This window comes from Panulirus ornatus, chromosome 14 (assembly GCF_036320965.1).
Source record: "Panulirus ornatus isolate Po-2019 chromosome 14, ASM3632096v1, whole genome shotgun sequence".
In the NCBI taxonomy this organism is placed as follows: Eukaryota; Metazoa; Arthropoda; class Malacostraca; order Decapoda; family Palinuridae; genus Panulirus; species Panulirus ornatus.
The window spans coordinates 48,567,637-48,584,592 of NC_092237.1; the positions used below are offsets into that span (position 1 = coordinate 48,567,637).

Consider the following 16,956-nt stretch of genomic DNA (forward strand, 5'->3'; position numbering starts at 1 on the left):
AATTTATATAAACTCTTCAATACTTATTTGATCAAAATTGTAACGTAGAAGCGGTAATGCAACTGATAGTAGTAAAATATTACTATAGTTGAAAAGTAGGCGAGTTTCTTTTTTATCTCGCAAAACCAGACCGTGAAAATGTCAGTTGGGTAACAAAAACCAAACCTGTTGAGTGGCGCCCAGGTCACCGTGCCATACCCAAGGTACGCCATTGTGCGGATCCAGCATTTGAAACAAGCTGTTGAAGACATTTGCTGAGTTAGGGAGATCTGAATGAGATCGTTGGCAATTTAAATTTGTCTAAGAATCTTAGCAAGCCGAACTTTTGGGTTCCAGGTTAAAAGGGCTGGAATCTTCTCCAGAATTAAGCTAAAGTTTGTTTTTATCGCGATCGCCATGTCGTTTTCAGAGACTATTTGTTTCTGGTGTTTTGTAATGATGCTCGTTGTAATGGAGGTACTTGGCCACGAGTATGACACATGAAGTGGCGCTTATTTATTGACTCATCAAAAGTAAGCTTGAAAGCGGTTCTTTCCACAACTGATATACGTTCCCCTCCTTTACTTTGGCTCACGCAGCTAATGTGAAGGAATCGTATGATGATTTAAATTTTTTCGGGGGGGAAAAACATTAGGTTTGGGGACTTTAAGTGGAATGTATGAGGTGACTTTAAAGTTGCGGCACTTTTTCCCGGAAAATCTTGCAGCAATTAGTGATGAGCGCAGATAGATTTTACCTCGACGTTTTGGATAGGGAAAAGCGGTAACTAGGAAAGTGGAGTTCCTCGATGATGGTAGATTACTGCTGAACAAAACCTAGGAGAGATATTCCTGAGGTCAAATAAAGCCGAAAATCAAACTTCTACGTTTTAAAGGCAATTCTTTTTCAAGTGTAATACCAGCCTTATTTATGAATAATATACATTGTAAAATTTAATAGTACTTTCATTTTAAAACCATGCCTGATAATAAGAAATATTGTCAAGACAGATTCGAATTCAGCGTAAAAAATTACTAGAAGGTTCATCTATTTTAGTTCATGAGACAAGTTAGGATTTTGTTGACTGGTATAATTTTTCGTTGTCCTTCAAAGATGGGTGTGTAATACAGCTGTAGACTCCTCGGGTATAAGATGAGATCATGAGACCTTCACGAATCGGGGAATTAAAAAAGAATGACGTACAACCCGCGTGATTTAAGCTGCCGCTTTACACATTGGGCGTGGTGTGGTGAGTTGATGAGGATCAGGGTAAGTGATGGCCCTTGATTGCCACCAATTTACATTGTCCTGTTTGGTGACTTTGTGAGGTTAGGGGAGTTGATGAGGATCAGATATAAGTGATGGCCCTTGATTGCCACCAATTTACATTGTCCTGTTTGGCGACTTCCTGAGGTTAGGGGAGTTGATGAGGATCAGATATAAGTAATGGCCCTTGATTGCTACCAATTTACATTGTCCTGTGTGGCGACTTCGTGAGGTTAGTGGAGTTGATGAGGATCTGATATAAGTAATGGACCTTGATTGCCACCAATTGACATTGTCCTGTGTGGCGTCTTCGTGAGGTTAGGGGAGTTGATGAGGATCAGATATAAGTAATGGACCTTGATTGCCACCAATTGATATTGTCCTGTGTGGCGACTCGTGAGGTCAGGTTCAACTGGAGTAAGTACTGGCCTGGAATTGCATCCTTTACACGTTGGTTAGTATAGGAGGAACAGTAGTCTGGACTGTTCCCATTACACATTGGCCTGGGTGGCGACTTGGTGAGATTAAAGGTAAGTTATAGCAATTGCCTTGTCTGCACATTCTTTTTAAAATCTGCTTGTCCTCCTTGCTTCTTTCATTCATTCGACATGACATCTATACAAACTGGATGTGTCCATATACAGATATAACAACTATTGAAACTTTTTTTTTTTATCTAAATGCCTCCCCCAAGTTGTTCGCGTTGTCTTTGCTGACTTCTAACCGCTGAGTGACTCCATTATTGGTTCTCATGTGCATATCTCGCTTGGTTACTCAATGTTCGCTTAAGTTATTTTTTGATAACTCATCAAGTCTCACTCATACCATTCATGCTATTCGCCAGTTATTGATCCTTATCAAAAAAGAGTGGGATCTCATCAGCCTCGAACACATTGTATCAACTTCAAATCTTTTTATCCCTCAGCTGTGCTGAATCAATTAGTATTTCCTTCATTAAACAAAAATCAGGTATGGAAGACACAGTTTCTCCAAAGGATCATGCACAAAGTTTGAAAGTAACTGGGGTGTGCGAATCAACTACTGTAAAATTCTTTTTTCATATCTTTATCAAATAGGAGCCCTTAAGTATTATTATCTAAGCCTGTGCCCAAATTTTAAAGTCAAAACTCTGAAGCATTGCAGTTCAAGCCATTGTAAATTCCTTTTTTATATATAAATTTCATATAGGTAGGAAGAGTACCTTTTGAAATCTTCCAAGAAAGTTACAGTAGTTTGATGAATGGACAGTAAAGTGGCCAGATTTACCTAACATGATTCACATGAGGATTTCCAATCATACTTTCTTTGATGAAGCTAGTGCATGCAGATTTCACATTTTTATGTAGATACACCAAACACGTATCCAAATTTTTTTATCTTTTGTCTTCATACATCTTTTAATGGCTTTTCTCTAACTTCTCCATTTTCTTAAGAACTCAAACCATATATTTAATTCACCTATTCATTCAAGATTATTTTTCCCTTGAGGAAGCTCACATAGACTATCTCCTCTGTGACCTGTTGCACTAGAAATCTGACTAAACTAATGTAGAACCTGACCTTCTTTATTTAGTTCATCTGAGAACTAAAATATCCTTGTCCAGTCTTACATGAAATCTGTATTTCCAAGAAGCTTGCCCTGCTGCATTTGAAATTTGCCCTCCATAAAATTGAATGCCATTGATACCAAACCTTATCCTTGATATATACATGAAATACCAGAAAGGTAAAATCTTTATGCTTCATTAATGAAAAAAATATCTGTTTACAATTTGACATCTGTATGACTTCTAGTGGCAGTAACATTTTCCTTTGGTGCACAGGATAACATTTTGTTAGTGTAATTTTTTTCTGCCTATTGTTAATCTCTGTTGTTTTTTACAGTTTGGCGGGTACTCTGCAGACAGCTTGGCAGACCGCATGCTGGATGCACAGGCATCTGTTCTCATCACAGCTGATGCAGTGTGGAGGGGTGCCAAGCTCATTGCCTTAAAGGAGATTGCTGATGATGGTATGATAGACTGTGATATGTTGTTAGTGTCTTCACATGTGTCACTTAAATTGAAAGAGGATGAAATCTATGTCTATCCATCTGTATCTCTGACACCTCTTTCCAACTGGAACTCCCTCCAGGGGGTTGGTCACAGCAGTAGTCTCCATAACTAGTGAACTCCATTGCCACTTCATAGCCTATAGTGCTCCCCCTTAACAGGCCACTGGCAGAGGACAACTCTCGCATAGTGTTTGCAGAGGCTCCTACCTTATGTTCATACTGACTACTTTTACCTAATACTCCTGCCTGATGTTCCTTCCTATTACTTCTACCTAATCTTTCTACCTAATGCTCCTGCCTAAATGTTCCTATCTACTGCTTTTACCTATTGCTCCTAACAATTTGCCAAAAGGCAAGGCTGGTGCATAGTACTCACTGAAGGAAAATCTAGAGTTATAAAGGATGAGCTGTATGAATTTAAGTGTTGTCAAGTGTTATGCATGTTAAATGCTGGCTCTAGTGCTACACAGGCATTACTAACTTCCAAATACCCAGGCGGGTAGTACTGGTGAAATACCTCCCTGGTCCTTGAGTGCCTTCTGACTACCACTTACAAGGGGGATAAGCAGTTCCTGTAATTGTTCATTTTAAGGTTGTAGCAATGCAAAAGACCTACTATCAGTGAAATTTATATCACTAGGTTCTTTCTAGTTATTGAAAACCATAAATCACTTGCAGCTATCCCTTTAAAGAACATTTTGGAAGGTGACTTTGGTTGAGATTGCCTATTAAATGTTTGATTGTGATTTTTACATAACACAGTTCAAAGCCAAGATACTTAGCAAGACCTAACTTAATTGGACATTTTTAAAAGTGATTAGTGCAGTTGGAATAAAGTTCTAATAACGATAGGTGATCCATTGATATGAGTTTTGTCATTATTTATACTAGTAAGTAAACCCAAACTTGAACTGCAATGCTTTTTAGCTTAGTTTTTCACAGCTGATTGAAAATATGAAATATACATCTATTTGTATCTTAAATGCTTTACCATAATTTAGAGCACATGTTAGATATTCCCAGAAGCTTGTTGCTCCTTGATGGCACATATTAATTCATCCCATTTGTAAAAGTAGTCTTTGAATTACTTTTTCATCCTTTTCTCTATTGATTTGGCTGGTCATTTATTGCTAATGCAATTGGTTTGCAATTATATGATAAATGTGAGCATGTGTGAAAAAGACTGCTGATTGTTTCAATAGCAATGCACAAAGCTGGACATAGAAGGCATATGGAAACAAATAAACAGGAAAGAGCAATACCTTACCTTACCTTATGTGTAGCTTATGTTGATTTCTTGGGCAGATGATTCAGCTATTGAGTGGGGTTTCCATGTTAACCTGACCAGGGGATAAATATTGTCTTTCTCCTTCAGTAGTGACAGCATAAAAGATGGGTGTTAATCTCTGCAACATAAGTGCATTGCCCTTGTCCATGCGTTTGATTTTATGAAAATACCTCATGACTGGCTATTTGGATATTGACTAAACGTACATCACAGATACCTAATACAAAGTGTGTAGAAACTTGCGAACACAGTACCCATTTGGAAAATCCTCATACCACCTAACTTCCCTTCCTCTGATTCCCCTATATCTTTGCTTTCATCAATATCCAGACTCCTTGAAGAGCTTTCTACAACAGAGTTGACCAAAGTATTCGTCTTTTCAACACAGCGTGACTTGACACCTAGTCACTCCACTGTGACACAGCACTCCTGGAAAGATTCCTTGGGTTTCACTTTCTTAAACATGTAGAATCCCATTCCCCTCTTGCTAATCATCAGTATGGATTTTGTATTGCTATATCTACTGATGATCTTATCTCCATTGTGACTCAACTTCTGGCCCTCTTCCTTTCAGGAAAATTGGTGAATTTTTTGTCAACCCTCAAAATTTCTTAAAGGATTTGACAGGGTGTAACATAAGTCTGTATTCTGAATTTCCTTCCATTTATTTTTCTGCTTCTTTCTCTTTCCTGATGTATAGTTTCCTCTCTTGCCATTCCAATGCTGTAGCTATTTATGGAGCAAATTCTCCCTTGTATCCTATCAGTGGTGTTCATATGGGTTCTGTCCTATCATATACTGACCTTCTTGTGATAAATTATTTCAATTCAGCTTCTAATCCTATGCAGTCTTTTGCTGATAATTTTAATTTACATACTTCAATTGACTTTCCCTCCCCTCCTTCTAATACTCATTCTCTCTCGAGTTTTGAATATATTTCTTCTCTGATTTGGATCTGTGCAGAATCTCATAATGGAGAAGCAGTAACCAACTTAAATTTGATAGTGATTAAATGAAGTTTCTCATTGCATCTCTATCTTAGGTGTTGTTTATCTAAAGTATCATTCACTTCCCTTTCATCATTTTCAGAACACCACAATTCAATTATGTAAAAATATGGATTTGTATGTAGCATTTATGGATCTGGAGAAGGCATATGACAGAGTTGATAGAGATGCTCTGTGGAAGGTATTAAGAATATATGGTGTGGGAGGCAAGTTGTTAGAAGCAGTGAAAAGTTTTTATCGAGGATGTAAGGCATGTGTACGTGTAGGAAGAGAGGAAAGTGATTGGTTCTCAGTGAATGTAGGTTTGCGGCAGGGGTGTGTGATGTCTCCATGGTTGTTTAATTTGTTTATGGATGGGGTTGTTAGGGAGGTGAATGCAAGAGTTTTGGAAAGAGGGGCAAGTATGAAGTCTGTTGGGGATGAGAGAGCTTGGGAAGTGAGTCAGTTGTTGTTCGCTGATGATACAGCGCTGGTGGCTGATTCATGTGAGAAACTGCAGAAGCTGGTGACTGAGTTTGGTAAAGTGTGTGAAAGAAGAAAGTTAAGAGTAAATGTGAATAAGAGCAAGGTTATTAGGTACAGTAGGGTTGAGGGTCAATTCAATTGGGAGGTGAGTTTGAATGGAGAAAAACTGGAGGAAGTGAAGTGTTTTAGATATCTGGGAGTGGATCTGGCAGCGGATGGAACCATGGAAGCGGAAGTGGATCATAGGGTGGGGGAGGGGGCGAAAATTCTGGGAGCCTTGAAGAATGTGTGGAAGTCGAGAACATTATCTCGGAAAGCAAAAATGGGTATGTTTGAAGGAATAGTGGTTCCAACAATGTTGTATGGTTGCGAGGCGTGGACTATGGATAGAGTAGTGCGCAGGAGGATGGATGTGCTGGAAATGAGATGTTTGAGGACAATGTGTGGTGTGAGGTGGTTTGATCGAGTAAGTAACGTAAGGGTAAGAGAGATGTGTGGAAATAAAAAGAGCGTGGTTGAGAGAGCAGAAGAGGGTGTTTTGAAATGGTTTGGTCACATGGAGAGAATGAGTGAGGAAAGATTGACCAAGAGGATATATGTGTCGGAGGTGGAGGGAACAAGGAGAAGAGGGAGACCAAATTGGAGGGGGAAAGATGGAGTGAAAAAGATTTTGTGTGAGCGGGGCCTGAACATGCAGGAGGGTGAAAGGAGGGCAAAGAATAGAGTGAATTGGATCGATGTGGTATACCGGGGTTGACGTGCTGTCAGTGGATTGAATCAAGGCATGTGTATGGGGGTGGGTTGGGCCATTTCTTTCGTCTGTTTCCTTGCGCTACCTCGCAAACGCGGGAGACAGCGGAAAAAAAAAAAAAAAAACATGCTGGGCATAACTTTATCCTCCAATTTGTCCAAGAAACCTCACATAATCAATGTACAGTCTGGTTCCCAAAAGCTGGGGTGCTCTATAGGTGCCATAATTATTTTTCTTGTTTGTAGCTATTTCATATCTGTAGGGGTTTTATGTGCTTTAGCATTGATTACTGCTCATGCAGTTGGAGTGGATTTTCCTTCTTTCTATTAACCAGAGTAAAATCAGAAGCTTTCCATCTCATTAATTTTCCTGGTATTTCCCCTCTTCAACCATCTCTGTCTGTGCATTGTAATAATGCTGCTCTCTCTCTTTTGTAAAATATTATTTTGGCTATTGTTTATTTGAGCTGTTAGTATGTGTCCAATCTCCTAAGGTTTGGATGCAAGATAGAAGTCCCACAGTTTCTGTATGGAGACCAGACACTTGAGTATTGACTATTGTAACACCTCCTACCCTCAAAAAAGCTAAGCTATGGAATTCACTTTCTCCTTTCATCTTTCCCTCTCTGTATAACCTTTCTGCCTTTAAGAGTCAGGTCTATAAACAGGTCCATATTGATTTCCATTGTCTTTTCCTTTCACTTTATATCTTTTCCCCGAGATGGCCTTTTGATTGGAGCACCTTGTCATCATAATAAAAAAAAATACATGGTTGTAAGAATCATCATTGCGTGCCACATTTACAGTTTTGATGTCATAATAGCAACAAACTTCTAATTTCTTTAGCTCAGGTGTATGTGGAAATTTGTAGCTGCTATACTATATTTTCCAGATAACAGTCATGATGTTTTAGATAGTGTGAGCATCAGTCTTGATATTTGTATGTACAGTTCTGTCTTTTATTACATCCTTTTACATTAAGGCTTCCAAAATGACACCAAACTTTGCAGTGTCAGGTGGTTATATCTACATATATCAATATACTTTACCCCAAGGGATGGGGAGAAAGCACACATCCCACATATTCCCTGGGTGTCATAAGGCGACTAAAAGGGGTTGGATTGGGAGGTAGGGTTGGAAATCCTCAACTCCTGTTTTACTTTTCCAAAAGAAGGGACAAAAATGCAGGCCAAATGATTTTTCCCTCTGAGGCTGAATCATCTGTTCTTGAAGTTACCTCGCTTATGCGGAAAATGGTGAATATGTATGAATAAAGAATCATTGTATTGACATTTTCCTTTGCTTCAAGAGAAAATTTGCACATTTATTAATGTATCTCACTTCTTACTATTTTATTATTTTCACTGCTTTTCTTTCTCATGTGATTTGGCGATTGTTTGTTTGTTTTTAACTTCTTGAAATATATAACTAGTTTCATGTGCCAATATTCTGCTTAACATATTGCCTTACATGAATTTGTACAGGTAATATTTATTATTTTTTTCATTGTTTGTAAGAGTTAATATGATGCACATCAATCAAAATAATGATGTGGTAACAGGCAGCCCTATAGGAAGTTTTCAGGAAGTGTTTTACTACTCTATCGGTTGTTGATGTGAGCTGGTATGTTGAAATGTACAAGGTCCCTGTCCAAGGTGAAGGTGCTGGACCAAGGATTCAGATTTTCACAAAAAGTTTTGTACTGGCTGAGGGTTAGAGAAAGAACTGCTCCTTGGGGAACTTCACTGTAGTGTTTGATGGTTTTGTAGGTAAAGCCTTTGTAAATGATTCTGGCTTGTTGGCTAGTTTTAAAATTGGATCTGTCTGTACCTATGATGCCTTTTCCAACTGGAACTTTCTCAAAGGGGTGGCCACAGCAAGTCACCATAGCAAGTGAACCCAATGCTGCTTTTTAGCCTTTAGTGCTTCACCCTTAAGAGGCCACTGGCAAAGGGCATCTTTAGTACAGTGTTTGCTGAGGCTCCTATTTAATGTACTACTGACTCCTTCTATCTAATGCTCCTATCAACTACTACTATGTAATGTTCTAGCGTAAATGTTCCTACCTACTAATTCTATATACTACGCCTATCATTTTGCCAAAAGGCAGGGTCAGCGCATAGTGCTCACTGCAAGAAAAACTAGAGTTATGAAGGATGAGCTGTGTGAGTTAAGTGTTGTCATGTATTACATATGACAAGGAGAGATTGTATGTTTGTGGACAGAATGCCAGAAGTCTATGTGTTAGTGAGGCAGAAAGAAAAGACAGCTACCTGGGTCAGAGGAGTGCAACCTGACATCCACTGAAGTGCTGGTTCATTAAGCAGAGGTCACTAACCTTCCTGATACCCAGGTGAGTAGTATTGGTATTATACCTTCCTGGTCATTAGCTGCCTATCAAGTGCTACCATATTAATCACTGTTGAGAGGGATGGTGCCAAGTACCTCTAATATGAAGATGTGTAGAGGAACAGAGTGAAATGGTGTGTTGGTATCTATTATCTATTGGTACAGTTTAAGAGAGGGGCTGTGGTTGGTTGAAGCCATCCGTGATATGTTGTGTGAAGTCCTTGTGAAGAGTAGTATTGCACTGCTTGGGTCTAAAGTTGTTCTGTGTGGGTGAGAGAGGGACATCTTGCTTGATTTTTTTCTGGATTAGTTTTATAAGAGGTTTGGCTGTTGATGACATTGATGACATCTTGCATTAGAATAAGGTAGGGTTGGGGTTTTTAGAATGGGTACATAGAGTCCTCCTTTAATACAGCCACATGTAATGGATTTTCATATAACAGACGAGATAAATAATCTTTTGATAAATACAGTATGTGTAATAGTCAGCTGAATGTTAGGTACATGTGGAATAGTCTCTTTGATTAGCATTCCTAATCATTGAAACAGCTTGTAATAACGGAATGATAAAAAGAACCAGCTAGTTCACTACATACTATCTTGCAAAAAGATTTTTGTGAACAAGGAATAAGCCACTGGAGATGATAAAGAGCTGACCAGAAGGGTGTTGGTGTACCCAGAGTATGGCAGCAGTGATCAGTAACACTGAAGCACTAAGAGGCCTCTGAATGTTAGATTTAGTTTTGTATTGCATTTATATGGACAGTATTTTTGATTAATGTGTAAAGCACAAAAATAACAACTGAAGATCCATTACTGTTACTGAGGAAAGCCTCTCTATGGTGCTTACAATTGTAAGAATTGACAGTCAGGAATATCTCCATAGGCACCATGTTATAATGACTCCAGTAATGAATTTTTTGTTAAATGAACACTTCTCAAGAATGCATGGAGTCCATTATAAGAGGTCTCTTTGTAATAAGGAGGCAAGTGTGTAGATGTTTGGGATTTTGTTGGGTAGCCAGTAGTTGAAGATATCTGTAGAGGCTTGGATTGTATTTAGACCCACCTGCAAGGGAGTTCTTCAATGTTGTGATTGCATTTTTTACACCTGTCGGTGTGTTGTTGTTTTGGGATCCTGTTTATTGATACGGGAATGGATGAGGGCAGCAAGTATGAATATGTACATGTGTATATATGTATATGTATGTATATGTTGAAATGTAGAGGTATGTACATGTGCGTGTGTGTGTGTTTATGTATATACATGTGTATTTGGGTGGGTTGGGCCATTCTTTCACCTGTTTCCTTGCGCTACCTCGTTAAGGCAGGAGACAGCAACTAAGTATGATAAGAAAAGTGAAATATATATATAGGTATTAAGAATATATGGTGTGGGAGGCAAGTTGTTAGAAGCAGTGAAAAGTTTTTGTCGAGGATGTAAGGCATGTGTACGTGTAGGAAGAGAGGAAAGTGATTGGTTCTCAGTGATTGTAGGTTTGCGGCAGGGGTGTGTGATGTCTCCATGGTTGTTTAATTTGTTTATGGATGGGGTTGTTAGGGAGGTGAATGCAAGAGTTTTGGAAAGAGGGGCAAGTATGAAGTCTGTTGGGGATGAGAGAGCTTGGGAAGTGAGTCAGTTGTTGTTCGCTGATGATACAGCGCTGGTGGCTGATTCATGTGAGAAACTGCAGAAGCTGGTGACTGAGTTTGGTAAAGTGTGTGAAAGAAGAAAGTTAAGAGTAAATGTGAATAAGAGCAAGGTTATTAGGTACAGTAGGGTTGAGGGTCAAGTCAATTGGGAGGTGAGTTTGAATGGAGAAAAACTGGAGGAAGTGAAGTGTTTTAGATATCTGGGAGTGGATCTGGCAGCGGATGGAACCATGGAAGCGGAAGTGGATCATAGGGTGGGGGAGGGGGCGAAAATTCTGGGAGCCTTGAAGAATGTGTGGAAGTCGAGAACATTATCTCGGAAAGCAAAAATGGGTATGTTTGAAGGAATAGTGGTTCCAACAATGTTGTATGGTTGCGAGGCGTGGGCTATGGATAGAGTTGTGCGCAGGAGGATGGATGTGCTGGAAATGAGATGTTTGAGGACAATGTGTGGTGTGAGGTGGTTTGATCGAGTAAGTAACGTAAGGGTAAGAGAGATGTGTGGAAATAAAAAGAGCGTGGTTGAGAGAGCAGAAGAGGGTGTTTTGAAATGGTTCGGGCACATGGAGAGAATGAGTGAAGAAAGATTGACCAAGAGAATATATGTGTCGGAGGTGGAGGGAACGAGGAGAAGAGGGAGACCAAATTGGAGGTGGAAAGATGGAGTGAAAAAGATTTTGTGTGATCGGGGCCTGAACATGCAGGAGGGTGAAAGGAGGGCAAGGAATAGAGTGAATTGAAGCGATGTGGTATACCGGGGTTGACGTGCTGTCAGTGGATTGAATCAAGGCATGTGAAGCGTCTGGGGTAAACCATGGAAAGCTGTGTAGGTATGTATATTTGCGTGTGTGGACGTATGTATATACATGTGTATGGGGGGGGGGGGTTGGGCCATTTCTTTCGTCTGTTTCCTTGCGCTACCTCGCAAACGCGGGAGACAGCGACAAAGCAAAAAAAAAAAAAAAAAAAAAATATATATATATATATATATATATATATATATATATATATATATATATATATATATATATATATATATATATATATGGGAATAGGGGAGAAAGAATACTTCCCACGTATTCCCTGAATGTCGTAGAAGGTGACTAAAAGGGGAGGGAGCTAGGGGCTGGAAATCCTCGCCTCGTTTTTAATTTTCCAAAAGAAGGAACAGAGAAGGGGGCTAAGAGAGGACATTCCCTCAAAGGCTGTCCTCTGTTCTTAATGCTACCTCGCTGACGTAGGAAATGGCGAACAGTATGTAAAAGTATATATATTTATATATATGGATTTTTGTGTAGCATTTATGGATCTGGAGAAGGCATATGATAGAATTGATAGAGATGCTTTGTGGAAGGTATTAAGAGTGGGAGGTAAGTTGCTAGAAGCAGTAAAGTTTTTATCAAGGATGTAAGGCATGTGTACAAGTAGGAAGAGAGGAAAGTGATGGGTTCCTAGTGAATGTTGGTTTGCGGCAGGGGTGTGTGATATCTCCATGGTTGTTTGATTTGTTTTATGAATGGGGTTGATAGGGAGGTGAATGCAAGAGTTTTGGAGAGAGGGGCAAGTACTCAGTCTGTTGTGGATGAGAGGGCTTGGGAAGTGTCAGTTATTGTTCACTGATGATACAGCACTGATGGCTGATTCGGGTGAGAAACTGCAGAAGCAGAAGTTGGCGACTGAGTTTGGTAAAATGTGTGAAAGAAGAAAGCTGAGAGTAAATGTAAATAAGAGCAAGGTTATTAGGTTCAGTAGGGTTGAGGCACAAGTTAATTGGGAGGTAATTTTGAATGGAAAAACTGGAGGAAGTGAAATGTTTTAGATATCTGGGAGTGGATTTGGCAGCAGATGGAACCATGGAAGCGGAAGTGAATCACAGGGTGGGGGGAGGGGGTGAAGGCTCTGGGAGTGTTGAAGAATGTATGGAAGGCGAGAATGTTACCTCGGAGAGCAAAATTGTGTATGTTTGAAGGCATAGTGGTTCCAACAATGTTATATGGTTGTGAGGCATGGGCTATAGATAGGGTTGTGTGGAGGAGAGTGGATGTGATGGAATGAAATGTTTGAGGACAATATGTGGTGTGAGGCGGTTTGATTGAATATGTAATGAAAGGGTAAGAGAGATGTGTGGTAATAAAAAGTGTGGTTGAGAGAGCAGAAGAGGATGTATTGAAATGGTTTGGTCACATGGAGAGAATGAGTGAGGAAAGAATGACAAAGAGGATATATGTGTCAGAGGTGGAGGGAACGAGAAGTGGGAGACCAAATTGGAAGGATTGAGTGAAAAAGATTTTCTGCGATCGGGGCCTGAACATAAAGGAGGGTGAAAGGCGCGCAAGGATTAGAGTGAATTGGAACGACGTGGTATACCGGGTCAACGTGCTGTCAATGGATTGAACCAGGGCATGTGAAGCATCTGGGGTAAACCATGGAATGTTTTGTGGAGCCTGGATGTGGAAAGGGAGCAGTGGTTTCAGTGCATTACACATGACAGCTAGAGACTGAGTGTGAATGAATATAGCCTTTGTTGTCTTTGTCTTTTTCTAGCACTACCTCGCTCGCATGCAGGGGAAGGGGATGCTGTTTCATGTGGCGGGGTGGCGATGGGAATAGATGAAATCAGCAAGTATGAATATGTACATGTGTATATATGTCTGTGTTTGTATATGTTTAAATGTATTGTTACAAACTTGATACTTATTCAGGCAAGGTCACCAGTAACATTTATATATCACAAATTCTATACTGATCCTTGTCTTGCAAGGACATTAGATTTGTTATTTTTCACAACACAGGATAACACTATCTGAAAGTTATGGGATTGAATCAAAGACTAGCATTACAACTACTTATAATGAAAGGAAGTGAATTGTACAAAGATAAATACACTAAAGATACAACTCATGTACGTTAACACTGAACATGAGTGTAACATTGAACATGAGATAACGTTGAACATGAGTTAACATTCCAGGTAAGATTTCAAACCAGGAGATCTCTTTCCTTTGTGACAAATTTTTTGATTACATTACACTTAGTTAGGCCCTTCTTTGACAAGTTCAACTCTATGATACTCAATCATGACAGAGACAAGCATTGTAGGGTCTGTATCGTGCACTGCACTTGGATAACGGACTTACAGCAGGGGGTACACCACTTACCTCACTGGGCTAAAGAGAGAGCAATCGAATCTCAGAGGTTGTCATGAGTATTTATTACAAGTAAAGATGAGCGTCTGCCCTGATGATACAATGCTACCCTTGATTGGCTATGGGACTAAGAGCACTTGTGATTGGTTGGATATCCTAAAGTCTGTCGCACATTCTGCGTAGTTCACCCTCCTTTGTCCTCTTGTTTAAACATGCAGCAATGACATGTCCCGTACGGTGGTGAAATACCCCGTAGCTGATTGACAAGGGTCCTGGTGCTCAAGGACAGATCGCCATCTGGCTTCAAAACAGGATTACACCACCATACACGTTATATACACGAACATGTGGGCACACACACTCATGTTTGTAACAGTATATGTATGTATATGTGGGTGTTTATGGATATGCAAGTGTATATGGGTGGGTTGGGCCATTCTTTCGTCTGTTTCCATACCGCTACTTCACTAGCACGGGAGACAAAGACTAAGTATGATAAATATATAAGATGAATATTCATTTATAGGTGTACTGGATTCCACTTGAATGTGGTTACATTATGATTGAGGTTTTACCTTTGGTGAGGCTATATCACCATCAGTTGATGAAAGAGAGTATTCTTGTTGAGGAATTTGTCATGCAAGGTGAGTCCATCATTTTCTTGCCTCTGACTGAACTACAGCCTTGAAACTGATGGAACCTCATGATAGGGATACTTGGGTTGTACTTAGTGATACCAGTGAAATTAGTAATGATAATGATAATTGTGATTGATTAGCTTTCACAGCATTTGCCAAACCAGTGTTGCACAATTATGTTCTCCTCATTGTGGTACATGTATTTTTCATCTACAGCTAAACTTTATGACTCCTAACCTTCTTTGATCTTTCCTAATGACTGTGAACCAACCATTTTTGAAAGATTTACTTCTTCATGTACTGGATATAAGGTTTTTAATATATTTTTTCCTGTTTTTCCCCTCAAAGCTTGGGCAAGTATGTTTCAACTTGTGCCACAATCTGTCTCTTGAAGATTTCCTTTTCTGTTGCAAATTACTTTTTTACATGTATTATATACTATTTTCTCATATAGTAATTATGATTTAGCAGTTATGTGACAGTGCTAATATTGTTTTAGCACTGAAAGTATGCCAAGCCAAGAATGTTAAGGTGAAGATGAGTCTGGTAGTGCAGCATATGAAAAATGTGACAGCTCCACAAGCTTCCAGCAATGGAACAGCTAATGGCAATCCTAGCAAGAAAACCCATTTTGATGACAAGGTTTGTGTAATTACTGATGATCCTCAATAGACTATTTTATTTCATTACTTTTAATTTATTTGAATAATCTTGGTGAATGAATTTTTTAAACTATTTACAAAGAAAGCAGTGTGTGTGTTTATTAATTTTTCTGTTATCCTTCATACAGTGGGTGTGAGAGATGCTTTAATCAAGCCAATTTTGTATCTAATTAGTCAAGTAGCTAACATTAATCATTACATGTAAGTAGAATATACAGCATGTTTTTTTTCATTATAAGTTTTTGGTTTCTAGTGATTGCTAAGGGAATCATTCCTTCTTGTCTTAAAATTAGGATTAACGTCTTTCATTTATCTGCATAACTCGTATTACTCCTCATCTTATGATTATGACTCTATGCCCAAGCAGTATGATTTTATATGTCTACCTCTTTTCAAGAATTTTCATCCTGAAATGTTAAAGAAGCAGTAGTTATACTTTAATTTACAGACTATGACCTCATGTAGAGAACTTAGGTCTTCGAAATTCACTTATGCCTAAAAAATATAATGAGTATTATTTGCAGGTGCTGAGAGGGTTGTTAGAAGAAGCTTTATTATCCTCATAAGGATATGCTAATGAAACATGGTTGTGGAAGGGACTTCAGTATTAACTCTTTCAGGATTTTCATACACATTTAGCGTGTTGTTAAATATTACCCTCTTGGGGTTATCATGCGCATTAAGTGTATGAAGTGTTGTATGTAATTGTGATGTTGATCTTATTGCATAGCTGAAGTTTTTCTGTATGTGTTGTTTGTGATACTGGTGTTTATACCTCTCACATATTCAGCACACCTGTCCACTTAGAGCACTGGCACTTTATGGAAGTAGCTTTTGTTTCTGTTTATTTACAGTTGTTTTTTTCTGTGTATTTAACATTGTCATAGGAATATCATATTGTGAAAAATGTTTTCATATCAGTGAATATTACATTAATGGATGAGAACCTTGAAGTATCTACATCGGGCATATAGTATTCAGAAAGGATAATCATTCAGCTGTTGATGTTGTGAAGGCATTGAGGAGTTTAGATGTTTAAGCAAATTCAAGATAAAGTTTTCAGGATACTTTTTGTATAAATGGTACTTTTATATCAATTAGAATGCATTTTACCAAAAAAGATATAAACGTTTGATGCCAATATAAAGTACCTAGGATTCTTGGACCCAGAATTGGTGGGATAGTCAGCCAGCCTGATACCCTGAGAGTATTAGAGTACTCATGGTGGAACTTCACTGTAGGAAATCTGTATGGTATATAGAGTATACAGTGAAAATTTACTGAAATATTTTTAACCTCAAAACAAGCTTAATTTATTAACATTAGAGAGGGTGCTTGCTTATGCAGTTTTGCACAGTTATGTTCCAAAAATTGGATGCATTTGCCTGGATTACATCATCCTCAACCATCATGATATTTATGAATCCTTGTGCTTATTCATACAGACTCATTATTGTAAGTCAGGCAGTTTTCATTGCATTCATGGTATAAAGCTCATCTTTCAAAGTTTTGAGCTGCTGAAAACAATTAAAATGAGTGTACTTTTGAGAACTTAGATTGGAGAGATTTATCAGTTTACACTTGGAAAATCCTGAGAGGCACAGTGGAAAATCCTGAGAGGCACAGTTATGTATATGCACTCTGAAGTAAAATGCCCTTTTGGCATGACAGAAATGGAGTCAGAAATATTACTACAGAAA

The 16,956-nt window shown here is 38.8% G+C and overlaps 1 protein-coding gene across 2 annotated transcripts in view; it reads left to right on the top strand.

Moving 5' to 3' along the window:
- Positions 1–16,956, top strand: part of AcCoAS (acetyl coenzyme A synthase) — a 142,632-nt gene that overhangs the window by 61,201 nt on the left and 64,475 nt on the right. For both annotated transcript variants that reach the window (XM_071669833.1, XM_071669834.1), the window contains exons 3-4: positions 3,130–3,256; positions 15,094–15,236. In XM_071669833.1, the coding sequence (XP_071525934.1) occupies positions 3,130–3,256; positions 15,094–15,236 (270 nt within the window). The remainder of the gene's footprint in view (positions 1–3,129; positions 3,257–15,093; positions 15,237–16,956) is intronic.